This window comes from Arachis stenosperma, chromosome 2 (genome assembly GCF_014773155.1).
Source record: "Arachis stenosperma cultivar V10309 chromosome 2, arast.V10309.gnm1.PFL2, whole genome shotgun sequence".
NCBI classification, from domain to species: Eukaryota; Viridiplantae; Streptophyta; class Magnoliopsida; order Fabales; family Fabaceae; genus Arachis; species Arachis stenosperma.
Window position 1 is genome coordinate 5,384,941 of NC_080378.1, and position 26,090 is coordinate 5,411,030.

Genomic DNA, 26,090 nt, shown 5'->3' on the forward strand with positions numbered 1-26,090 from the left:
AATATCAAATAACAATAAATTAAAAAACTAATGTTTAATCACTAAATAAATTTAACACAATATCAAGAAATTACAACACTACAAAACTAATGTTTAAAATGACGGATATGGGCTTGATGTCTTACTTTCTTGGCATTGAAGTAGTTCAAAAAGATGATAAAATTTTTATTTCTCAGAAGAAATATGCAAATAATATTTTGAAGAAATTTCAAATGGAGCACTCAAAATTAGTTTCTACTCCAGCCGAAGAGAAGTTCAAGTTACTAAGAGAAGATAAAGAAAGGATAGTAAATCCTACATATTACAAAAGTTTGATTGGAAGTCTGAGGTACTTAACTGCAACCAGACCAGATATCGTGTTTGGAGTTAGTTTGCTTAGCAGATTTATGGAAGATCCTTTGTACTAACCATTTGCAAGCGACAAAATGGATTTTTTGATATATCAAAGGTACTTTAAGTGATGGTATTTTTTATGAAAATACTAATGAAGTGAATCTTGTCAGTTACACTGATTATGATTGGGCTGAAGATATAGAAATAAGAAAAAGTACTTCGAGATTTACATTTCATCTTGGTTCTGGTGCAATTTTATGGTCATCAAAGAAACAAGCAGTAGTAGCACTAGCACTCTCTGCAGTAGAAGTAGAATATATAGCAGAAGCAAGTTGTGCAACGCAAGCAGTTTGGCTCAGAAGAATTCTTGAGGAATTGAATGAGAAACAAAGTACTCCAACAATAATATTTTGCGAGAACAAGTCAGCTATTGCACTTTGCAAAAATTCAGTATTCCATGAAAGATCGAAGTATATTGATATTCGATTTCACAAAATCACATAGTTGGTAAATAAGCAAGAAGTTGTGATCAAGTATTGTCCAACTAAAGAACAAATTACAGATATATTTACAAAACCATTGAAGACCGATTTAGTTTACAAATTGAAGAAGATATTTGGAATGATAAATTCTACAAAATTGATTTAAAGGAGACAATGTTAGATAATTAAATCAACTTGCAAAAAATCATTCACCACCATTATATACAAAAGTTTAGTCAAATCTTGGTCAAAAATTGAAGGAAGTAAAATTTGCAATGTATATGGGATACAACTAAAAAAAGTTAAAAAGGAGGTCAAATATGAACAAAAGAATGTTTAGTATTTGTTTTGAAGAATTTTTTCTTTTGTCGTTTTGAGTGTTAGCGAGTTTGAGAAATGAAAAATATAATAACCTTAATTATTTGAGATGAAAAATTTTCTCTTTTATTGTTCAAATCTGAACTAATTTCGATTTATTTGTGAATTAACTGAGGTTTACTTGATGCTGCTGTTAAGTATTGACTAAATTTTTTATTTCTTAAGAAATTTCGGTTCATTTCTTAATATAATTTAGGTTCCTTTGATTTTGTCTCGCTTGAATTGTTGAACTTGTTCATGTGTGGTTGTTTATGTAGTCTTTATTCAAATCTGAACTAATTTCGATTCATTTGTGAATTAACTGAGGTTTACTTGATACTGCTGTTAAGTATTGACCAAATTTTTTATTTCTTAAGAAATTTCGGTTTATTTCTTAGTTTGATTTAGATTCATTGGGTTTCATTTCGCTTGAACTTGTTGAACTTGTTCATGTGTGGTTGTTTAGTTAGTTTTTGTTCAAATCTAAACTGATTTCGGTTCATTTGTGAATTCACTGAGGTTCACTTGATGCTGCTGTTAAGTATTGACCAAATTTTTTATTCCTTAAGAAATTTCGGTTCATTTTTTAGTTTAATTTAGGTTCGTTTGGTTTCGCTTCGCTTGAATTTGCTGAATTTGATTATGTGTGCTTGTTTAGTTAGTTTTTGTTCAAATCTGAACTAATTTCGATTTATTAATGAATTAACTGAGGTTCACTTGATGCTGCCGTTAAGTATTGACCAAATTTTTTATTCCTTAAGAAATTTCAGTTCATTTCTTAGTTTAATTTAAGTTTATTTGATTTCATTTCACTTGAAATTCTCTTGCTCATCTTCAGCTTTGTCTTCTTCTTCTTTTTCATCTTTTTTTTTTCTTCATTTTTTCTTCATTTTTTTTTATTACTCTCTTAAGAGGAATAAAACCAAGAAGAAGGAACATAAAGAAGAAGGAGGGGAAACACGAAGAAGAAAGAGGAATGCAAAGAAGGAAGAAGAGAAACGCGAAGAAGTAGAAGAAGAATGAGGAGGAGCAGGAGAAAAACGCGAAAACGTTTATGTAGTTGGAGCGTGTTTTCACGCTCCAAAGATGAAACTAATTTAGTTATAAAAAAGACTTAAATGTGTAGTAACTATCAAATGAAAATATAAACATAAGATTCATAAATATCAAATAACAATAAATTAAAAAACTAATGTTTAATCACTAAATAAATTTAACACAATATCAAGAAATTACAACACTACAATATAGCAATAAAATAAATCACACTAGATATAAATGAGTCTTCATCTTATTAACTTTGTCACTTTTCAACTCTTCATCATCATTAATAATTTGGAATAATGTTATTGCTTTGTATTTCTCCTCTAGATGACCGACCATGAAATAATCTAAATTTACACACACAATAAAAAAATATATAGATTAGTAAAAAATTAAAAAATATAAAAATTTAAATTAAAAAAAATCCCAAACAAACACCAAATAAGAAACAGTCAAGTAACTATAACCAAATAACCAAATATTTTCATTATTTTCTTTTTCCTTCTTTAAAAAATAAAAATACTAATAAACTCTAGATTTTGGACATTAAAAAGCAGTGATCCGAATGCACGGTTCTGAAATTTCCCAAAGGAAAATATGAGTTTCTACTTTCTATTAGGTCAAATTAAAGTTCACAAACTATAATTTAAATATGTAATATAAGGCACAAAGCTAATTAATAATACACAAATTTGAGAAGATAATTGTAGAAAAATATATAAAAACAGGAGTAAATTTTGTGTTTGGGCCTCCACATTTTTTGCTATATGGTTCTAGTGGATTCCATTTTGGTTGAACAAGGATCTCCAATGCAAGTGTGGCTCTAGGCCCGTTTTAGTAAAAAAAGAAAACAATTATTGGATAGCTTCGTAGGTTAAAGGGGAATGAGAGGGATGTACCCAAAAAAATAAAAGGGGAATGAGACGGTGCGAAATTTACAAATCCAATTCACGTTCGTCGGTTTTCTGATTCCAAATCCTGTCCTGGTTCGCCGCCGCCATGAGCAACGATAATCTGAGGTTGCCGAACCCGAACCCGAACCCGAATCCGGAAGGGATGCTGGCAATCCCAGTGAAAAAGACTGATCCGGTGGATCTGCACCGGCCGTTACGCAAGTTGGTAGCGAGAAAATACTCAGAGAGCGATGCAGAGAAAGTTGAAAGCGTTCTGGAAACACTAAACAAATGCCGCAGCGACATGGTGGAGCGAGGGGACCTCTCCCTTCCCAAGCTCCGTGACTGCCTCATCCACTACTTCAAATGCCTCTGCATGGTTGAGCCACTCTTCACCGCTATCTCCTCCGACGCCGACCCCATCCTCTTTGTCTGGTACGACGCCTTCTCCTCTGGGAAGGAGTGTTGGGTTCCCTATCAGCCCAACAGCATCCAATTGGAGAAGGCTGCTGTTGTCTTCAACCTTGGCGCCGTATGCAGCCAGATTGGAGCCTCTAGCGAGCGTACCACCGCCCATGGCCGTCACCTTGCAATAGATGCCTTCAATGCCGCTGCCAATTTCTTCTTGAAACTCTGGAAGGTTTTTGCCAAGGACGTCTCCGCCACCCTCGACTTGACTCTCCTCTTCGCCGAGAGTCTTCACTGCCTCTTCTCTGCTCAGGCTTTGGAGCTCAATTTACAGCAACAACTCAACAACAACAGTTCGGCTTTCCAAAAACATCGATGTGCCATTTCATTTAAATCGGTCAGTCTTGACTCTTGATTGATTTTACATTTTAGATTTTCAATTGGATGAGAAGATGATGAATTGATGATGATGATGTTGTAGGTTTCTGAGCATTATCGGAGAGCATATGATCTGATACAAAGTGATTCGGCTGCAATCGAACATGTCTCCTCATTTGATCAAACCTGGATAACTCATCTTTACCAGAAGGTGAAATTCTGTGAGGAGGAGGCTCTTCAGATGCGATCATCCATCCTACCCAAATCCCAGCTACCTGTCCAAGCTTGTATTCTTGATCATGATGCAGAATTTGTCACTGAAAAATTCGCTAAAGGGATTCGCAGGCGCGCGTACCAGTGGATACCCAAGCTAGAAGGAATATACCTTGACCTCGTCCTTTCCGAGGACATCCCTTTCAAGATTATTGATGGTGGAAAGCTGGTGGCTCACCCATGGGACATGCCTCCTCCTTATCCAACAAAATTTGCAATCCCCTCATCTTCGTCTTCGTCACATCTTCTGGCATTGCCTTTGAAGAAGAGTAATCCCTTGGACCTGTACCAGTCCCTGCGCAATTACTTTGTAGTCAAATTCTCTGAGAGCATGGCAAAGAGAGTAGAAGGCCTTTTCGAAATGGTAAACAAATTGCGTAGTGAAATGCTGCGTGATGACCTCTCTCTACCCATGCGGCGTGACTGCCTCATCCGCTATTTCAAATGCCTTTGCATGATTGAGCCTTTGTTCCCTATGACAACCGCACCCAACCCACCTATCTTTGTTTGGTACAATGCCTTCTTCCCAAAAATCAAATATTCTCAGCACAACATCCATTTGGAGAAGGCCTCTGTTCTCTTCAACCTGGGAGCCCTTGGCTCCCACATTGCTCTCTCCTGCGATCTCACCACCATCCAAGGCCGGCGTATTGCTATAGACGCCTTACATGATGCTTCATATTGGTTCTTAATACTAACGCATGAGGCTGAGAAGGCATCTGCCCCTGACTTGTCAATAAGCTCCGCCCAGATACTGCGCCGGATAATAACCTCTCAGATTGCTTATTTGGAATGCGAGCTTCCTCATTCCCATTCCCATGGTGGTGGATATCCTGTATGTATCATCATCTAGCTTTTCAGTTGATTTTTTCTTAGCGCAATTGATGATGTCAATATTGGTTTGTTAAATTGTGTGATTGGGATGATGTAGGTCTCTCTGCTTTATCGGAAAATTTATGATCTGATGACATTCGGACCTTTAGCTGGGAAGCTTGTTCAATCCTCGATACCTCAATTTATTGAGTCGAAGATGAAAACCTGCCGTGTTCAAACTGGTCTTGATGTCACTGAACTATTTCTTTCAGGGTATTGTGAGGCTCAATCCCTGCTTCAAGAGGCATGTCAAACACCATGCTTGAACCTTCTCTCCGAGGTTGGCCCTGACAAGATTACGGATGGAATACTGTGGCCAATTTTAGAGGCAGTAACATCGGCATTGGAGGAGATGAACTTGTCCGGGAACACTCCCATGGAGGAAAACTAAACAAGTTTAGGAATGAACTTTTTATTTTCTTTTTTAAGATGGATGTTGGAATTTTGTTCGTTGATACTAGAACTCTTTGTGAATATATTATAGGAAAATTTTCACATATACCATTTGCTTTAATGGTACAGCGATATGTCATGTACGACACGGTACCCAGTAAAATTTTTGTCTTGTTTTGTGACATAAAATTCCGAAACAATCCCATAAAAAGTAAGTAAAATAACCAAAAGTATAGTGAAAAAGCATCGACTATTTGGATAAATATTGTTACGTGGTTGATCGGCGACAACTTTGAATGGCTTGGAGCTGATGGGCTTATTGGTTCGGGTAGTTTCAAAATATGGAGAATGACAAAGTTGGACCGAAATTCGGATGAATTATATTCGAAGTTTTTTTATATTGTTTAATGAGGATTAGGGTTCTTAAACCACACTCTGAGCTATGATGTTACAAAATCTCTAATCTCTCACCCTGATAAAAAAAATGAGGACGAAGAACTGAATAAGGGTTTGTGATTAAGGGAAGAAAGCATGTATTTTCAAAAGAAATAGGAAAAAAAAAATAAAAGGTCAAAATTTTGGTATGGTCATAAGGTGGCAAATACGAAACAATGATAGAGAATTTCGACTATCGGAGATAAAGACGTGGCAAAGGAAGAAGGGAGGAGGAAGCCAAAACAAATGATTAGATGATTTCAAATTGTTTAGACTATTAAATGCTTCTAATAATAAAATATATATTTTTAAATTTTTTAATTATTATAAATAATTTTTATTTAATTTTAATTATTAATTAATTATTTATATATTATTTAATTTTAAAATTTATCCATTATTTTATAAATTATTATTTTATAACTCATCAACTATCATTTATTTTATTTTTAGATTTCTATCATTAAGTTCTATTAATATTTATTTTAATTTTTTAATTATATTTTAATTTGAAAACTAATCTTATTTTTTTTTATCTTAAAATTACTAATTTTTTTAATTTATCATTAATTTAATTTTTAATTATTCAATGTGCTAACTTAACAATATAATTCTAAAAATAGGATAGATAATGATTGATGAAACAATGATAATTTATAAAATAAAAAATAAATTTTAAAATTAAATCATATATGAAAAATTAATTAATAATAAAAATTAAATAAAACTATTTAATAATTATTAAAAAAATTACAAATATATTTTATTATTAAAATCATTTAATAGTGCAGATATTTTGCTATTCCTAAAATTGGAGTCGGTGCCTGGTAAAAGGGGTATTAGATAGTGTAACTGTGTAAGTAAGTGGGAGGTTCACTTATAGGGGAAGGAGAATTGAGGTGGCTAATCCCTAATCTGAAAAAAATGAAAAAATTATTAGGTCTTCCTACTGCTGTAATTTATTTCGTAATTCTGGCTTAATTACTATGGTCCGTTAATTCCGCACCTAAGTCACACGGGGCAGGCCCTGCAATTACAACGAAGCTGCCTACAGAGAGCGATTAAGCCGCTATGGTAGGGTACCTATACTAAGGGCATGGTTCTACAATTTCTAAAATTCATTCTTCGGTTAAGGGGACATCCCGTTATTTCCTCACCCTACTCTTAACAATGCTAATGGCACGCTGAAATTATTCTGCAACATCTGAGCCTTCCACATATTTTATACAATATTTCAACAGTCCAAAATCGATAGATACCAATATACCAGTCAACTATACTGGTATATGTGAAAACCTTCCTATATTATACTCGTAATTTTGTTTGTTGATGTGTGAATGTATTCCATAATATTCCTCACTAATTTGTATGCCTCTGATCTCGTAGCCATTGTTAGTTTTTGTTGCGTATTGGTAGATAGAACGTTTCAATGTATTCCTTCATATTATACGCTTTATTATGTCTGCTAGGATGCTTGAAACGTGGTATTGACGATAACTTCATTGTATAGACCTTTTCATGACCAGGGGGAATGTATTCGTTGTAGCCAGAAGATTAACTAACATATCTAGGATTTACTGAACATAGTGGACCTAAACTTTCATTTTGATTACTTTATTGCTTCTATTTTTAGTTATATTAAATAGTATATGCAAATTTTGCATTACTAACAAATCCAACATGAAGTGGAGATGAATTATGATAAAGAGTTTACTTAGGGCAGGTTTTAACATGTTCAGGGGTGGTAAGTTTTTTGACCAGTAGAATTTAAGATTTATATATTTGCTATAGAACAAGGAAACCAAGCGAATTACTATAGAATCCCACATTCCCCCCCCCCCCCCCCCCTTCTTCTTTTGAGGGTTTCATATTTAGGATCATGAGATGTTATTTGTCTGCTGTTGCGATGGTTAGTTACTTAGCTTTGTATTTTGACTATTTTCTTTTGGTCTGGTTATTTTAACTTCTAATGCCAGCTGTTCTATTATGATATATGCAGTTTGCACTTGCTCTAAAGTGGCCTGATTATCTAAAGACAATGCATCCTATTATTTAGGATAACCTACAAATCTTATAACCACCCTTTGACCAAGTTTATATCAATTATAATAACGAATTAACACCTACACCTAAATATATTGTCATTAAAAGCTTTACACCCCTGCTAATGTACAATTACAAGAGTTTAAGCTTATTGATTTATAAATTTGTTGCTTCTGTCTCATTCATGAGTGTAAGAAATATATATTTTCTTTAGTTCCTTGATCTGATTCTAGAATATGTTGCGATGATTACTTATTTTAACAATTTATATGTATATATGGCCATTTGTAACTATTTAGTAGGGCCATGCTGGGGTAGCTATAGCATTTGGATATCTTTGTAAATGCTAGCTTGCCTACTTGTGTTATCTTCTTTTTCTTTCCAACATCAAGAGTATCTTTTGATTTGCACTTCCCGTCACGTGGTTATGACCTGCCTTATTGGCTAGGTCTTGGTCGCCATATTCTTCTCATGATTAAAGCTGGATACTTTCCTAATTGGCTTTTGTATGATCTATGAAAGCAATGAAGATGGTCTATAAACAAAATAAGGTATATGCTAATCCCTTTTATGGTACTTGATACGTGAGCATTTTGTCTATCTTTTCCTAGTGAATTTGTATCTAAATTGTTGAGTTTAATTTAGAATTAATTATATTTTAGCCACTATGGATGCTGTTTTGAGTTTTGTGAAATTTTATTTATTTTAGGTAGCATTCGGAGGAATTTAATGAAGTTTCTGCAGAGAAGAAGAAGAAACCAAATAGATAACCAGTGAAGACCGACGCGGACGCATGGCTCACGCGACCGCGCGGAATGGAGAAATCGCAAAGACGCGATCGCGTGCCTGACGCGAACGCGTGGACTGGAATCTGCACAAATGACGCGAGCACGTGGACGACGCGGACGCGTCACATGCGCGATCTGCAATAATACAGAAAATGCTGGTTACGACTTCTGGACTGTTTTTGACCCAGTTTCCAGCCCAGAAAATACAGATTAGAAGCTGCAGAATGGACAAAGCAAGTGGTCCCCACCCATCAACTGAAAGATCTGTTAATTAATTCGAATTTAAATTCAAATCTTATCTTTTAGGAAAAGATATTATTTTTATTTTTAAATAATTAGATTTTAAATTAATTAGAATTAGTTATAAAAAGGGGAGACTTCTCTTCTATTAGGTACAACATTAGATTAGAGGAATTCCATAAGGAAATTCTATACAAATTTACATTCTACATTCCATGAGCAACTAATCCTCCATTGTTAAGGTTAGGAGCTCTGTCTATTTCTATGGATTAATTTTATTGCTTTTTCTATTTTAATTTATGTATGGATTTATAATTTAAGAATTGTTTTCGCTCTTTATTTTATGAATTTGGGTGGAACGGAAGTATGACCCTCTTTCTATTTGAGTTCTTGTATAACTTGGAAAAGCTCTATACTTGAACAACAGCTTGAAAACATATTCTCCTAAATTTTAATTATTTGGATTTAATGGGATACATGACATATAATCCCCTTATTTTTGGGTAATTAGAGTTTTTGTGGCATGAAAACTGAAAATTGATTTTTACCCTCTAATTGGAATTAATTGACCAAGGAATTGGCAGTTGATGAACTTTAGATGAGACTAGAAAGGTCTAAGGAATTAGGGTCTATTCACATATAGTTTGCCATAAATTAAATCCTACATAGTTAAAATAGTTAGTAAGAAAAGTTAATCCGAAAAAATAGATAACTCTGAAGCCTTAACTGTTTATCCATATTTTATTCCCAATTTATTTAATTGCCTATACTTTTGATATTTTGAATTCAAACTTAAATCTTTTGAACATCTCAAAACCAATTTTTGCTTGTCTAACTAAACCAATCAATCAATCATTATTGCTTGATCCATCAATTCTCGTGGGATCGACCCTTACTCACGTAAAGTATTACTTTGTACGACCCGGTGCACTTACCGGTAAGTAGTGTGAGTTGTAAATTCCGCACCAAATTTTTGACGCCGTTGCCGGAATTGATTATGATTGACAACTATTAGTTGTTTGATTGTTTAGATTAGGCGTTTTAGTTTTAATTTTATTAAAATAAAAATTGCTTTGAATTTAAAAAAAAAAATATTTTGACGGTATTTTTTTTCATTTACGTTATTTTTTTTCTTTTCTCTTTTACGTTATTTTTCGTTTACTCCCCCCCCCCTTTTTCTCACGCCGTACCTTTTTTTTTCTTTCCTTTATTTTTATAATTTAAAAATATATATATTTAAAAAAAATTAATAAATAAATAGTACTAATATTTTTTTAATTTCTGAATTTAAGTTTGATGTTCCCCAATTAATTTTATTTTAATTTTTAGAATTCTGTTCTTTCTTCTTTGCTTGCTTGTTAACCACATGGTGCATTTAATCCTGTTTGGTGTTTTGTGCTGAGGAAAAATAATGGAGAGAAATCACATGGGTTACTACTCACACCCGAGTAGTGATTCATATTATGGTGGATGGAGGAACTATCAAAATTTTGGTTGACAAAGCCAAAACCAAAGAAACTTCAATGCTCCATGTTCCAACTACCAAGAACCATCATCTTTCTACCCATATCAAGAGCCACCATCAGATATTGAGACTTCTCAGAAGAAGAGTGTTATGGAAGTAGAAACTCTTAATGCTATCCTTACCCAGAACAAGCTTATGACTCAGCAATTAAGTCTACTTACTCAACAGATGAGTGGCATGCAAGTCCCAACTATCAACACCCAACACCCAAATTTTGAGTGGAGAGAGCAACCTCAGAGGCCACAAAATTTTAATCATAGTGCTCAGGGTAGTTTTCAACAGAATAATTTTAATAACCACCAGTTTCAACCAACTCAGCAGGCAAACTCTAAATCCCAAGAAGATCCTAATTGGGAGATGATGATGAGTTTTATGCAGGAAACCAGAGCCTCCATTAGAAATTTGGAAATGCAAATGGACCAAATGAGCAAGCAATTACTTGAGAGGTCTGCAAGTGCATTTTCAAGTGATACAATGGTGAACCTAAGAGAAGAGTGCAAGGTTATTCAACTGAAAAGTGGTAAAGTAGCTGGCTCTGAGACCAAGGTCAATGAAGAGTTAGTTGAAAAAGACAGCTACCAAGAGGAAGAGGTTGAAATTGAGAAAGCTTGCAAAGAGGTGGAAGAATTCAAAGAAGAACACAAGGGAGTGGAGCTTGCAAGACCTCTTCCAAAGCCATCACCATCCAATACAACATTCAAGTGGGTAAAATTCCTATCCTTAATCCTTACTTTCCCACTTGAATATGGGTTACTAGAGACGGATGGTCAACTTAGAGCTCTTTGTGGCATTAAGAGCAAGAGGAAGATGGTTCGTGACAAGGGATGTCAAGCAAGATTCAATATGGTTGCATGCTCCAAATTGAAGTACAAGGATTAGTGCAGAGCTCACTTAAATGGGTCTAGAAGGTTGTTTGGATGTCTCTGTGAGAATTCAGATTGCTTGTCACCAGGTGGAAATAATGGTGATCCACAAGAAGACGGACGTAAAAGCAAGATTTGGGACCCTGGAATTCATTTTCACAATCAACTCTCTTGGGGCCTTGTCATTTGTTTCAATTTGCTCAAAGGCGTTATACGCCTGGTTTGGGATCCCGGTAGCCATTGGAATTACAAACATTGGTGGGGATTCCTGGATCAGTACAAGCACAAGCCACCATGACAAGGAGCTCACCACATGTCCAACTTAAGGACTTTAACTAAAAGTGCTTGGTGGGAGACAACCCACCGTGGTATGATCGTTCTTTTTCGTATCCTTAGTTATTTTCTCATTTATTTTATTTTTATTGAGTTCTTACTAATTTTCTGATCATGCAGCTATTTTATCACAGGAACCGAACACCTCAAGCTAAAAAAAAAAAAGCGTGCACACGACGCGCAAGCGTCGCTGATGTGTACGCGTCAGATGGGTGTGCGTGAAAAAGAAAAATGAACAGAGAGTTGCGCGGGAGTGGCGCAAGAATGGAGCCTTTCGCACAAACAAGCCCACGCGATCGCGTACCCCACGCGTTCGCGTCGTTTGTGATTTTCGCCATCCACGCGAGCGCGTCACTGACGCGAACACGTGACCTGCAAATTCGACGTAAAAGAGTGTTTGGGCAGAGAGTTGTACTGGCTTGGGGCAGGAAGTGTGCTAGAAGCACAAATTTGGTCACGCGGACGCGTGACTGACGCGTCCGCGTCAATTGCACATAAGGCCATCCACGCGTTCGCATGCATGACGCGAATGCGTCGTATGAATAATTGGCTCCCAAGCCATTTGAAAAGAAAGTCGCGCGGGCGCGCGGCTGGCTTTGCGCGAATCGCACAAAACTCAGGGCACGTGGACGCGTGCCCGACGCTTACGCGTCATTATGGAAATCTCGCGGCCCACGCGAACGCGTGCTGCACGCGTCCGCGTCGCTTGCGCCGCCCAGTTTTCTTTCTCTCTCTCTCTCCCAATCCTAATTCTCTCTTGTCCTTTTATCCTTTTATTTTTCTTTTTTTTTCTCATCATATTTATCTCTTTCTATTTTCGGTTCTTATTTGCTTGAGGACAAGCAAACCTTTAAGTTTGGTGTTGACGCTGCGCTTATGGGTTTTCTAAAACACAAAAGGGAGGTGAATCATCTTCACGGAGGAGCACAACCTGAAGAAGAAAGCGACCGCTAGGATAACTAAGGTGGTTGAGTTCCTTTCATTTTTATTCCTCCCCTCTTTTTTTCTATGTTATGTTCTGGCTTTCTGCTATTTTGCTTTGTTTGTTGCATGATCTTTTATTAGTTAGAATCCTAGGACTAGTTTAGTTTCCTTTTTTGAATATGCTGAAAAGATGTTTCATGTACCACTCACTGAACTTGAATCTAAAAAAAAAAAAAGAAGTGATGTATTGCATGAGAAATTGAGTTTAATTCTAAGAATAGTCTTATTTACTTAAATGTGGTGGTATTTTCTGTGATTTTTGAATGCATGATATGAACAGTGTATATTTGAATTTGAATCAAGAGATGTTGATGTATAAGGAATAGGAATTTAGAGAATTATTATGCCTTCTCTGAAATAAATAAAAATTTAATCCTTGAAGCAAAAGAAATAGCGAAAAATAAAATAAAATAAAATAAAAGCAAGGTCCAAGACTCTGAGCATCAATGACTAAGGAGGTCAGACATGATTAAAAGCTCAAAGAGTTATTTTCCTAGTCATATGCTTGTGGTGTGACTGTGTCAAGTAATCCTTGAGACAAAACACTTAGAGTCGAGATCAATTGCGTTTAACAGAGTATGCCAAAGGCTTTGAGCACCACTGTCTGGGAGTAATTGAAAGAAAAATCAGAACTCAAAGGGAGTTCCCCAGTTAAGTGCTTGTGGTGTTTCTGTGTCAAGTAACTCTTGAGACAAAACATTTAAAGTCACGGCTAGGCTTAAGGTGCAAAGCACCAAAGAAAAATAAATTAAAGTAAATGTTGTTGTGTCCAAGGATTAAACTGAAATGTAAAGATCAGAGAATTCATAATATCATCCGGATTCTAATTCTGAATAACAATAACATTCTTGATTCAAAGGAGAGTGAGATGCCAAACCTATTCAGGATTACAGTTATAAAACCCACTATAAAAAGAGACATGAGCTTAATCGAACTCTCATTCTCATGCAAATTCACATCCTAAGCCTATATTAGTTTTGGTTGCTTGAGGACAAGCAACAGTTTAAGTTTGGGGTTGTGATGCGTGAGCATCTTGTCTATCTTTTTCTAGTGAATTTGTATCTAAATTGTTGAGTTTAATTTAGAATTAATTATATTTTAGCCACTATGGATGCTATTTTGAGTTTTGTGAAATTTTATTTATTTTAGGTAGCATTCGGAGGAATTTGATGAAGTTTCTGCAGAGAAGAAGAAGAAACCAAAGAGATAACCAGTGAAGACCGACGCGGACGCATGGCTCACGCGACCGCGCGGAATGGAGAAATTGCAATGACGCGATCGCGTGCCTGACGCGAACGCGTGGACTGGAATCTGCACAAATGACGCGAGCGCGTGGACGACGCGGACGCGTCACATGCGCGATCTGCAATAATACAGAAAATGCTGGTTACGACTTCTGGGCTGTTTTTGACCCATTTTCCAGCCCAGAAAATACAGATTAGAAGTTGCAGAATGGACAAAGCAAGTGGTCCCCACCCATCAACTGAAGATCTATTAATTAATTCGAATTTAAATTCAAATCTTATCTTTTAGGAAAAGATATTATTTTTATTTTTAAATAATTAGATTTTAAATTAATTAGGATTAGTTATAAAAAGGGGAGACTTCTCTTCTATTAGGTACAACATTAGATTAGAGGAATTCCATCAGGAAATTCTATACAAATTTACATTCTATATTCCATGAACAACTAATCCTCCATTGTTAAGGTTAGAAGTTCTGTCTATTTCTATGGATTAATTTTATTACTTTTTCTATTTTAATTTATGTATGGATTTATAATTTAAGAATTGTTTTCGCTCTTTATTTTATGAATTTGGGTGGAACGGAAGTATGACCCTCTTTCTATTTGAGTTCTTGTATAACTTGGAAAAGCTCTATACTTGAACAACAGCTTGAAAACATATTCTCCTAAATTTTAATTATTTGGATTTAATGGGATACGTGACATATAATCCCCTTATTTTTGGGTAATTAGAGTTTTTGTGGCATGAAAACTGAAAATTGATTTTTACCCTCTAATTGGAATTAATTGACCAAGGAATTGGCCGTTGATAAACTTTAGAGGAGACTAGAAAGGTCTAAGGAATTAGGGTCTAGTCACATATAGTTTGCCATAAATTAAATCCTACATAGTTAAAATAGTTAGTAAAAAAAGTTAATCCGAAAAAATAGATAACTCTAAAGCCTTAACTGTTTATCCATATTTTATTCCCAATTTATTTAATTGTTTATACTTTTAATATTTTGAATTCAAACTTAAATCTTTTGAACATCTCAAAACCAATTTTTGCTTGTCTAACTAAACCAATCAATCAATCATTGTTGCTTGATCCATCAATTCTCGTGAGATCGACCCTTACTCACGTAAGGTATTACTTGGTACGACCTGGTGCACTTGCCGGTAAGTAGTGTGGGTTGTAAATTCCGCACCAGTACTCAAGAATGAATTTTTCTCTCTGTCCTTTTTGTTCTTTGGGGTGGTTGAATTGTTAGAATTGATCATCTATTGTAGCTGGGATTAAAACATGAGGACAAGATTATTTTTACTTGGTTGATGCATGTCTTGCAGCGTAGCACAATCTTTATTTTATTTTATTTTATTTGTAGAATAATCAATTTTGTAGTTGGATAGAAAATACAAGTTACATTTGAATATGAATTTGAATTTTCGTGAGATGATGATGAAGAGTAAACACAGGGGACTCGGGGTGAAAGAACTGCTGAAGTGGAGGGCTATACAACAAAAGGAGAAAATCCAAATAGGTGGTGATTTTAATTTTACCGATCCGGAGCCTGATTATGAGGAAAGCAAAGCAGAAACGGACTCAACAATTGGATATGTTAAGGTAAAGCCGTTTTCCAAATGGACAATGAATAAATTTTCTTCAGAGTATTAGTTTGATTAGAAATTCTATAAATATGTGATTTTAGTTTGTTGGAAATGGTTCTTGGACAATTAGTGTGTTTGATCATTGTGATATGTTATTGAAAGATGCCTTTTAGCTTGTGACTGAACGAAGAAGTCATAAATGAAAGAAAAAGGAAGAAGCCCTTTTGATTTGGGAGCTGAGCATTTTTTAATCGTCATTCATCAATTTCTTTATGTTTACTTTTGCAAATGTAAGTTTACGCTCATCTTTTATGCTAAGTGAACATTTTATTGAATTTGTTTTGATGTCTCAATTTAGAGAATGAGAGTTTGTGAACTGGCCAGGAAGGTACTGTGAGCCTTAAAGGGGTTGGTCAACTCACATCAACTTGTCAAGGGGGTATTAAGCCACAGTGAGGTCTCAGAAAAATCTCAACGATTCATGGCCATGAAGAATTATTCATATAGATGTCCAATCCATGCACGATAACCCATGATAAACAACTCAAATTATAGCTATGAGATATAAAAATCATTCAAGCTTCCAATTGAAAGCCTTATCATTAAACACATCCCTGTTTTTTCTTTTCTTATCACTCTCAAATCTGGGACTTTGTTTCTTGCATAACTCTCACAGAGCTCTAAAAGAAAAAGTCCCATTTTCTTTTCAGTGGGTAGAGACACAAGCTGGTTGAAGAAATTTTAGATATGTGATGAAGTGAGTTATTATCTCTGTGTGCTTTGTCTTCCTTAGAACCTACTACCAACATTTGTAACATTTTTGTGTTCCCTGTGTTTCTTGAGATTTGTTATTTCAAAAATGTCCAAGCTTATGTATTGCTATCAATTCTTAGTTATGTTTTCCTCTTGTTAGGCGGACATTACTACGGAAAAAATCAAGTTTCCTCCGGAATACCCATATAAGCCTCCTGGAATCAGGTGATCCTTCTTGCTACTGTATGCTTGTCAATTCTCATTTCCAAATGTGTTTTATCATGATATCGACTCAATGTGTGCTTTCTATATTGTAGCATGACTATAACCTAATGGACGGTTCTTGACGCAGAAAAAGATTTGTTTATCTGAGTGATTATAAGTTCTTTTATCTGATATAGCACAAGTCAATTTACAGTATGAGATACTGGTTTTGATTTAATATTTCTGTGTCTTGTTGCCGCTGCAGTTCATCCTGAAGGTTGGAATCCTATGTGGTCTTTTGCAAGGTCAGATTGATTCCAGTTATGAAGTTCTGGATGTGATTTGTTTTTTAATCTTATGGTTTAACGTTTGGATTGTGGTTATTTCCTTTTACACAAGTAGCTTGTATCTGATAGTAATAGTAGATGTTTGATAACTGTTTTATACAGCTTTCTGATGGTCTATACTGAACTTTCTAATTTACGAATGCAGCATGCTTGGGGATTCTTTCATTCATGGTGAGTACGTTGTATCTTCTTCGTATTCTAATCAAATTCTAATTCTTTCCATTTCTTGTCATACTTCTTTCTTTGGAAGATAGTTGTCTTGCCTCACCAAATCAGAGCTAGGCATAGTGTGTTCTTGCACTTCATTCTTTATGGACAACAGCCCAACCATCGGCAGTATAAACACCACCACCACTGGGAAGCAGCGTTTAGCAAGATCTTCCCTTTCTTTCAATTGCAAGTCAGTCTATTGCATTATCCTTTCATGAATCACGATAGAATTTAGCAATGTCTCTACAATTTGTATCCCACTTTCGCCATTAACGCCCCTTGTTTTGATAATTTTTCCATGCAGGGCAATATTCAGGAAAATGTTCCTAAGTATGTGAAGAAGTACAACCAGGAGCAGCAGCTTTCTCAACAAGTTTCTCCCGAGCAGGCATCAGAAGCGGAGCCCGGCGACACAAGTTCAAAGGCTCTTTTGGAGAAGGGTTCAAATTCTAAGGAAGAAGGCACAAAAGAGTAGAGCAGTTGAAGGTTGTAAGAAAAACGGAAAGCAACCATTCCCAGCCCGGATGATGTTATTACTGTTGTCCATCTTTGGGGTTGTAATGGCATGAGTGTATTACCATTGCTTCAGCTTTGATATCTTGATAGGTACATAAGGGTCTCTCTATACAAAGGGTTCTCCTAAACTGGCTCATAATATGTTCTTGCTTTGGGTTTTGTATAGGGAAATGATGATGGACATGGAGGTTATGTCGTATTTTTTCTTTTTTGGATGATTTAACTCCATTGTGTCTATGTTGCCAGTTTCTTGGTACTTTTGGTATATAAGAAAGTTATAAGCTTTGATACTCCTGTAACTCTTAAATCTATTGGGAACAAACTTGTAGTGCAATTCGTTTTAAGACATTTGGGTAATATTTGTGTGCAAATGATTTATTTATGAAAATTATCTTTTTAAAACCATTATAAATAGAAAAATGGAGGTAATAATTTATAGAAGTCCTATGTATTCTGTATTTAAAAAAATGATAGATTTATTTGTAACTAAATTTGATTAATTAGAGATTATTTATCTTTCTCTCTCTCTCTCTCTCTCTATATATATATATATATATATCAAATCTTAATATTTCTAATATGGCCCTGAGGCTAATTTAAGTCTTTAAAGTTCTAGCATATGTATAAAGTTTTTAGTCTTATAAATAGTTAAAAAGAATGTCTTATATCCAAACATCATAAAATGTTAAAAAAGATACACAAAATTGAATACTAACTAAAATAAAATATTTAACAGCCTAACAATAAACTTTGTAGGAAAAACTACAATAGTTTACTTAACTAAAATGAGACCTGCGCGCGATGCGTGGGGCAGTAAATTAATGATAATATATAATAAATATTAAAAATTGTTATATTTTGTAGAATTAAATTAAATATGTGTAAACTAAAGTTAAATTTAAAATATGTTTTATTTAAAATAATTTGTAATACAAAAGATTTGGACGTTGGAGTTGTACAAAGTGACACTTTTATTTGGTGGTTTGATTTTTGCATTTATTTAGTTGATGGACTTAGTCTTCTTATGTGGAGCTCGTCTTCCTTTTTCTTTATTATTGGTTGTTATTAGAGTTATTTTTTGCTTTTTGTCGTATGTTCTTATAAAGGGATGTTATTTATGAATTGTTAAGTTGTATGCACTTTTTATTGTGTTGTTTGTTCTATCATTGCATGTATGTTCTTTTTCCGAATGTGTGTCTTGAATTTGTATGATTTTCTTTCTCCTTAATCCCTTGATGGGTATGTGATATTCGCTTGATAATATTAGTGTTGGCGAAGTTGGTTTTTATAATCACTGAATAATTTAAATTAGAAATAAAAATGATGTCTTGGCAACAGTGTATTATTGAATTTTTTTTTCGATTAAAATCATTTATTTTGACTTCAAATATAAGTGTGAGGTTGCACAAATTTTTCTGGAGTGTCATTAGATTTGAAGCAATTGTGCTCAACAATTTTCAAATATTTTTTTTTTGGTGTGGGGGGAGGGGTCAGGACCCCGAAAACCAGAAAACAGAACCCGACTACGCAGAGCCTCTAAACCTATAAGATCCCGCACAATCAAATAGCATAGGAAGATAGAGCTCAGAAATAGGATGATCAAATAAATGCAAACCAATTCCAAGTTGATGTCCCTTCTTGGCCATGACATCCGCACAAAAGTTTGCTTCACGGAGGGTATGGCACATACTCACGTGATGGATTCGTCGGACCAGAATATTAGTGTCTTGCAGTAGGGAATAGCACGGGTGCAACAGAGGGCAACCTTCTTAGACGAGCTTAATTGCCATTTGCGAGTCTGATTCTATAATCACATCATTCATCTCATTAGCAGCTGCAATTTGGAGACCTTTAATAATAGCCCAAAGTTCGGCGTGCATGATCGAGCAAGTTCCAAGATTACATGAGAAACTCATGAAGCAAGTTCCCATAAAATCTCTGAACACTCCCCCATACATAGCAATATTTGTCTGAGCAAAAACCGAACCATCCACATTTATTTTAATAATACCCTCATCAGGAGGAATCCATCTAATGCATAACTTAGAGTTGGTGTTAATCGAGCGTGGGATGACTTTTTTCGGCACCAGTTCGAAATCTCTTTGGCACGAATCATAATAGAGGTAGCAAAATCTTTTGGCATAGTGAATGAACCTTCAAAAACAAACTTGTTCCGGAGATACCAAAGGGAGGAAACTCCAACACCGAAGGTAATGGGCCAGGAGTCCTTAGCTTCTAGGTTTGAGCATAACCAATCACGAATATCCAAGCTGAAGAAGTGTTGATTTCTCTGGTGGGATAGAAGAGCTCGCCAAACTAACCTTACTGTAGGGCAATCCCTGACCGCATGTAAGACAGTTTCCTCATTGGAATTGCATCTTGGGCAATTTGCTTCACTAGTCAAGTTCCTCCTTCGTTGGTTGTGATTAGTAAGAAGAGCATCATTAGCCAGTAGCCACAAAAAAGTTCTAATCCTCTCGGGCCCTTTCCAGTCCCAAATAAACCGAAACACGTGATCATTTTCAGTGAGGTCCGTATTCAAAGTTTCATAAGCTGATTTCACAGTAAACATTCCATCTGTACTAGGATCCCAGGCAGCCTGATCAGCATTCTTCCACGGGGATAAAGGGGCCATGGCAGCAATCTTAGAGACCCAGTCCTCCAGGATCCATTCACGAATCTTTTCCAAGTCCCAATCACCTAAAACAAGGAGGAAATCATGTAACATCCGTTTATAATCATTTGGGTTAATTATCTTTTTTGAGTATTGGTCCAAAGGTCCTGCTTTTGCCATCCAATTGTGGTTTCAAAAGTTTATGCTTGCACCATCTCCAATATGCCAAGTCGTGTTGCTCTCGACATCTTTCCAAGTTGAATAGACCCCTTTCCATATATTTGAATGCTTGGTTCTCCTCCTGATGTTAGGCATGATGTCGTTACCGCATTTGTATTTAGTCCTCAACACCTTGGACCAAAGACTATCTCTTCTCTCAACCAAACCCCAGCCAACCTTCATCATGAAAGTATGATTTAAGGTTCTTGCATGCCTGATACCCATGCCGCCTTTTACTTTCGGCATGTTAACTTTCTTCCAGCTAACCAGGTGAACCTTTTTGACATTCTCTGTTTTCCCCCATAGAAAGTTTCTGCATTTGGAATCAATCATATTACAAGTAGAGACAGGTAGAAAGGCAATTTGCATAGTATAACTAGGCAAGGAAGTAAGCACAGATTTCACCAGGGTTGACCTCCCTACCAAGGAGAGGGAAGATGCCTTCCAATTGTTCAAGCGCAATTGAAGCTTGATGATGATATCATTATAAGTATTTTTTGTGACTCTGGAGTGAATGATCGGAACTCCCAGATATTTTCCCAAGTCCTGCATGATAGAGAATTGGAGGACCCTCCTAATGTCATCATTGACAGTGTGATCAATATTTTCGGAAAAGAAAATATGAGTCTTCTCCTTATTTACTTTTTGGCCAGAGCTATCACAAAAGGCAGTTAACACTTTATTAATAATCTCAGCCTGTCCAACTGAAGCCTCTGCAAAAAAGGATAAGGTCGTCCATAATTTTCAAATATAAGTGTGAGGTTGCACAAATTTTTCTAGAGTGTCATTAGATTTGAAGCAATTGTGCTCAACAATTTTTTTTAGTGTGCCACAATTGTGGTGTTTGATTATATGTGCCACAAATATAGTTGTCTCCTTTTCATCTAATATAATCATTTCTAAGCAAAGAGGCTCCTCTTCATTAGTGGGTGTTAATGTTTTCCATAGACGAACCATGCAAACTTTGATAAATAAATCGTCGGTTTGTTTGGTGATATTGTCCAAAGAATGATGCTCGAGTAAATTTGAGATGTTGTGTATTTCAGAAATAAATTTTTTGTGTTAAATTTGATGTTATTTAAAGGAACGGTGATAAGAGACTTATATAAGTAGGTCAAATAGTATGAAATTTGAATATTTAAAACGTAAAATTTATTATGATTAATAATATTATTATGACATTTGTAATATGGATATTTATTACATTTAATAAGTTATTTATAGAAATTAATTATTAGGTTATAAATTTATTGTATTGTTTATAACGATAAGATATAATAAATATAAGAATATGGATTCAATGTCTTTGTAGGTTACAAATTTGGTCCGACACTATTAATTTCTAATTATTGGTGTTTTTTAGTTTTTTTTGTATATTTTATTTTTTTGCTGATTTGGAAATAATAATTGAATGGTTGTTTCTAAAATTTTGCCAAGTAAACAATGTTGCTGACATGGCATTAGTAGAAAAAAAAAACATATCTTAAAAATAGTGTGAAAAAACTTATCCATCTACTTTTATATATTAAGAATAGATTATACACTAGTTAATATTACTTCCCAAAAGCAAAAAAAATTGAGTATGCTGTTTGCCACAAAAAAAAAAAAATGGAGAGAACAATCAACAATGCCACAACAATAATAAAATCTAATCAAATTGACTTATTTTATTTATTTATCTAGAATATTACCAAATTCACCTTCTATTATACATGCTTGCTAAAGAATGAGTTGGGTACATTTAAGGGGTCATATATTTATTTATAAAAAATGGACATTAGATTTGATAATTAACCATTTAGAATAAAAGAGGGATCTACAAAATAGAATTATAAAGAAATTCATTATGAATTTTTATATAAGGTTGCAGATAATGAATAATAAGAAGGCTAAAACAAAAAGATATTATAGTTAATAACAACTCTAATGAGGAGCCAACAAAAGAGATTCTTAGTTCAATTATATTTTATAAATTTGAGTGTAAACCATGAACCGAACAATTTACTGAAGTGAATTAAAGCCAAAAAAAGTTTGAATTGACTAATCATGATCCATCAATATCATTGTTAATCTCATCATCATCCAGAGAATGGCAATTGCTTTACAAAATACAATCGGAAAGACTAAGTGGGAAATCCCAAAAAGTAGAAGAAATTATGTGCATCCACACACAATAAGATTGGATTTTGTACATATAAAAAAAAAAAAAAAACTAACAAGAAAATCATTTAATACCAAAGAAGAAATTCCTCTTCTTTTTTTTCGTTTTTTTTACTTTGAATTTGGGACTACCCAGGTTCTTATACAAATAGATATCATCAGAAAAGAAATGACTCTACCAGATGACATCAAACTAATTTAATCATGACTAGTTTACCAACAATACAAAATGACCAGTGAACCTTCAACCTGGTTAGGTAAGAAAATCACAATGAACAATGCCGAACTCATCAATGGATCTGATAGCAGCACATCAGAAAAATTGTGTAGATACAAACAATAAATTTTGAAGGATTTGAATAACAATAGAAGCAATAGTTTTGAACAAAAATGATTAATTGATCTCAATTCTCAAACAAGAACACGAGAAAATTTGTTATAATAAAGAATAAAACCACACAAATGTATTCTCTTCCACATTCCAAACAAAAGAAATACCTAATTTGCTATTTTCCAAAGGAAAAAATAGAAAATAAATTAGAGAAAGGGTGAGAGACTATTCCTTCTCTTCACAGTAATTTCACAACTGTTTTATTTGCAAAACAAGAATAATCCACCAAATTTTGGTTCAAAGGAAACACTGGTTTTCAAAGACTTTAAAAGTAATGGGAAGATAAATTTGTCTGACAAGAATAATTATAAAATTTTTTTGAAATAATAAAAATTTATTATGACCAAAGTATTTGATTGAAAATTCGTGGAGAACCAAGCAAAATAAATACATTATTAAAATAAAAGAAAAGAATAAATCACTCCCTTTACTACCACATGTCACAAAATTTGATACCTTCTATCTACCTAACGAACAAAGGCTACGAAATCAGAGGCATACAAATCACTACAAATTAGTGAAGAATAAGAAGGAATCTATTCAGTATTCACACATCAACAAGATTGTTCAGTTTTGGTCTATGGCCATGTTACTGTGGTCTCCTGGGAGACCATCTCCTCCAATGCGAATGTCACTGCCACTAAGGTTGGCCACAAGATTTCCATCCTTAATCATGACAGGGCCAGTCTTGGAGAGAAGGTCCAAGCATGGTGGTTGACATCCCACTGGAATACGATACCCTGTAAGAAATTGTGCAGCCTTACAATATCCTACAAGAAATTGTTCAGTGACATCACTAGGAGCAAATTCAATAACGCAGGTTCTCATAATCGACAGAAGATGTTGAGCTATCAAGGATTGAACACGAGTCTCAGCTAAAGGCCCCAATGTCGACATGTCAAAAGCTTTCCGATAAAGCACAAAAACCTACATTATCCCAATCAAACAATTCAAGAAATCAAGATTGACAAAAATAAAATGCGGTAAGAAAAGATCAACCGAAAAGGTAGATGACGATTCATACAGGACATCCACCACAAACTGATACATAACGGATTTGAGGAAAATTGCATTCCAAGTCAGCAACCTGCGCGCTTATTATCTCGTGCAGCATCTGGGTGCAGCTTATTGACAAGTCAATGGTGGCAGATGCCTTCTCAGCCTCATGCGTTAGTATTAAGAACCAATATGAAGCATCATGTAAGGCGTCTATGGCAATGCGCTGGCCTTGGATGGTGGTGAGATCGCAGGAGAGAGCAATGTGGGAGCCGAGGGCTCCCAGGTTGAAGAGAACAGAGGCCTTCTCCAAATGGATGTTGTGCTGAGAAGAGTTCTGTTGTGGGTTGAAGGCATTGTACCAAACAAAGATAGGTGGGTTGGATGAGGAAGTCATGGGGAACAAAGGCTCAATCATGCAAAGGCATTTGTAATAGCGGATGAGGCAGTCACGGCGCAAGGGTAGAGAGAGGTCATCACGCAGCATTTCACTACGCAATTTGTTTAGCAATTCGAGAAGGCCTTCTACACTCTTTGCCACACTCTCAGAGTATTTGAGGACAAAGTAATTGCGCAAGGACTCGTAGAGGTCCAACGGCTCACTCTTCTTCAAAGGCAATGCCAGAATATGTGACGAAGACGAAGACGAAGATGAGGGGATTGCAACATATGTTGGATAAGGAGGAGGCATGTCCCATGGGTTAGCCACCAGCTTTCCACCATCCATAATCTTGAAAGGGCTGTCCTCGGAAAGGACGAGGTCAAGGTATACTCCTTCTAGCTTGGGCATCCACAGGTCCACACGCCAGCAAATCGCTCTAACTAATTTTTCATTGACAGATTCTGCATCATGATCAAGAGCACAGATAGATGAGAATGATCTAAGTGGCTGGGATATGGGTTGGACGGATGATAGCCTCTGACGTGCCTCCACTTGAAAGAATTCCTTCTTCTGATGAAGATGAGTTATCCAGGTTTGGTCAAATTTGTGGACATGCTCGGTTGCAACCGAATCACCTACTATCAGATCATACGCTCTCTGATAATGCTCAGAAGCCTACATCATCATCATCATCATCATCATCATCATCATCATCATCATCATATTGAAAATCTAAAATAAAAAAAAAATAAAATGTAAAATCAGTCTAGGGGCAAAACTGACCGATTTAAACGAAACGGCACATCTATATTTTTCGAAAGCCGAACTGCTGTTGTCTTTGAGTTGTTGCTGTGATTTGAGCTCCAAAGCCTGAGCGGAGAAGAGGCAGTGAAGACTCTCGGCGAAGAGGAAAGTCAAGTCGAGGGTGGCGGAGACGTCCTTGGCGAGATCCTTCCAGAGTTTCAAGAAGAATATGGCGGCGGCATTGAAGGCGTCCATTGCAAGGTGACGACCAAGGGCGGTGGTGCGGTCGGAAGAGGCCCCAATCTGGCTGCATACGGCGCCAAGGTTGAAGACAACAGCAGCCATCTCCAATTGGATGCTGTTGGGCTGCGAGCTGACTCCATTGTTATGCTCAGAGTAGAAGGCGTCGTACCAGACAAAGTTGATAGGTTCGGAGTCGGAGGAGATAGCGGTGAAGAGTGGCTCAACCATGCAGAGGCATTTGAAGTAGTGGATGAGGCAGTCACGGAGCTCGGGAAGGGAGAGGTCCCCTCGCTTCACCATGTCGCTGCGGCATTTGTTTAGGGTTTCCAGAACGCTTTCAACTTTCTCTGCATGGCTCTCTGAGTATTTTGTTTCTACCAACTTACGTAACGGCCGGTACAGCTCCACCGGATTACTCTTCTTCACTGGGATTGCCAGCACCCTTTCTGGATTCGGGTTCGGGTTCGGGTTCAACAACCTCTGATTATCGTTGCTCATGGCGACGGCGAATCAGGATGGGGTAAGATTAGGAATCAGAAAATCGATCAAAAACGGAATTGGATTTGTAAATTCCGCACCCTCTCATTCCCCTTTTAACGGTTTAACACTTTAACCTATTCAAGGTTTTTTTACCTTTTCCACTTTCCTCTTCTTTTTTCTCCCTTTTTCCTCTTTTGTTTTCTTGGTCAGACCCTTTTTCTTCTTCCTAAGTTGTCCAACAACAAATTATTTCTCTCTGCTTAATAAACGGGCCTAAAGACGCACCTTCGAATGGATAATCATTGCCCAACAAAAATGTAATCCACTAGAAACATAAAAAGAGTCTTCGAGGC

The 26,090-nt window shown here is 35.8% G+C and overlaps 3 protein-coding genes across 4 annotated transcripts; 2 read left to right on the plus strand and 1 right to left on the minus strand.

Annotated features, from left to right (window-relative positions):
• Positions 1-3,158: 3,158 nt before the first annotated feature.
• LOC130960473 (vacuolar-sorting protein BRO1-like) lies at positions 3,159-5,630 on the plus strand. The gene is made up of 3 exons (XM_057885873.1): positions 3,159-3,914; positions 3,999-5,003; positions 5,100-5,630. The coding sequence occupies exons 1-3, from the start codon at positions 3,216-3,218 to the stop codon at positions 5,430-5,432; spliced, it is 2,037 nt and encodes a 678-aa protein (XP_057741856.1). The 5' UTR covers positions 3,159-3,215; the 3' UTR covers positions 5,433-5,630.
• Positions 5,631-15,255: 9,625 nt separating this feature from the next.
• Positions 15,256-17,467, plus strand: LOC130962430 (uncharacterized). The gene is made up of 6 exons (XM_057888647.1): positions 15,256-15,494; positions 16,392-16,456; positions 16,701-16,740; positions 16,928-16,953; positions 17,037-17,182; positions 17,297-17,467. Exons 1-6 carry the CDS (start codon positions 15,448-15,450, stop codon positions 17,465-17,467), a joined length of 495 nt encoding a protein of 164 aa, XP_057744630.1. The 5' UTR covers positions 15,256-15,447.
• A 5,806-nt stretch (positions 17,468-23,273) lies between these two features.
• Positions 23,274-25,853, minus strand: LOC130962132 (uncharacterized). Of its 2 annotated transcripts, none has more exons than XM_057888232.1 (3): positions 25,054-25,853; positions 23,980-24,945; positions 23,274-23,819 (listed from the first exon to the last, which is right to left on the minus strand). In XM_057888232.1, exons 1-3 carry the CDS (start codon positions 25,753-25,755, stop codon positions 23,460-23,462), a joined length of 2,028 nt encoding a protein of 675 aa, XP_057744215.1. In that variant the 5' UTR covers positions 25,756-25,853; the 3' UTR covers positions 23,274-23,459. The 2 variants fall into 2 exon arrangements, with proteins under 2 accessions (XP_057744215.1, XP_057744214.1); XM_057888231.1 differs by having other exon boundaries at positions 23,917-24,945.
• Positions 25,854-26,090: the final 237 nt, after the last annotated feature.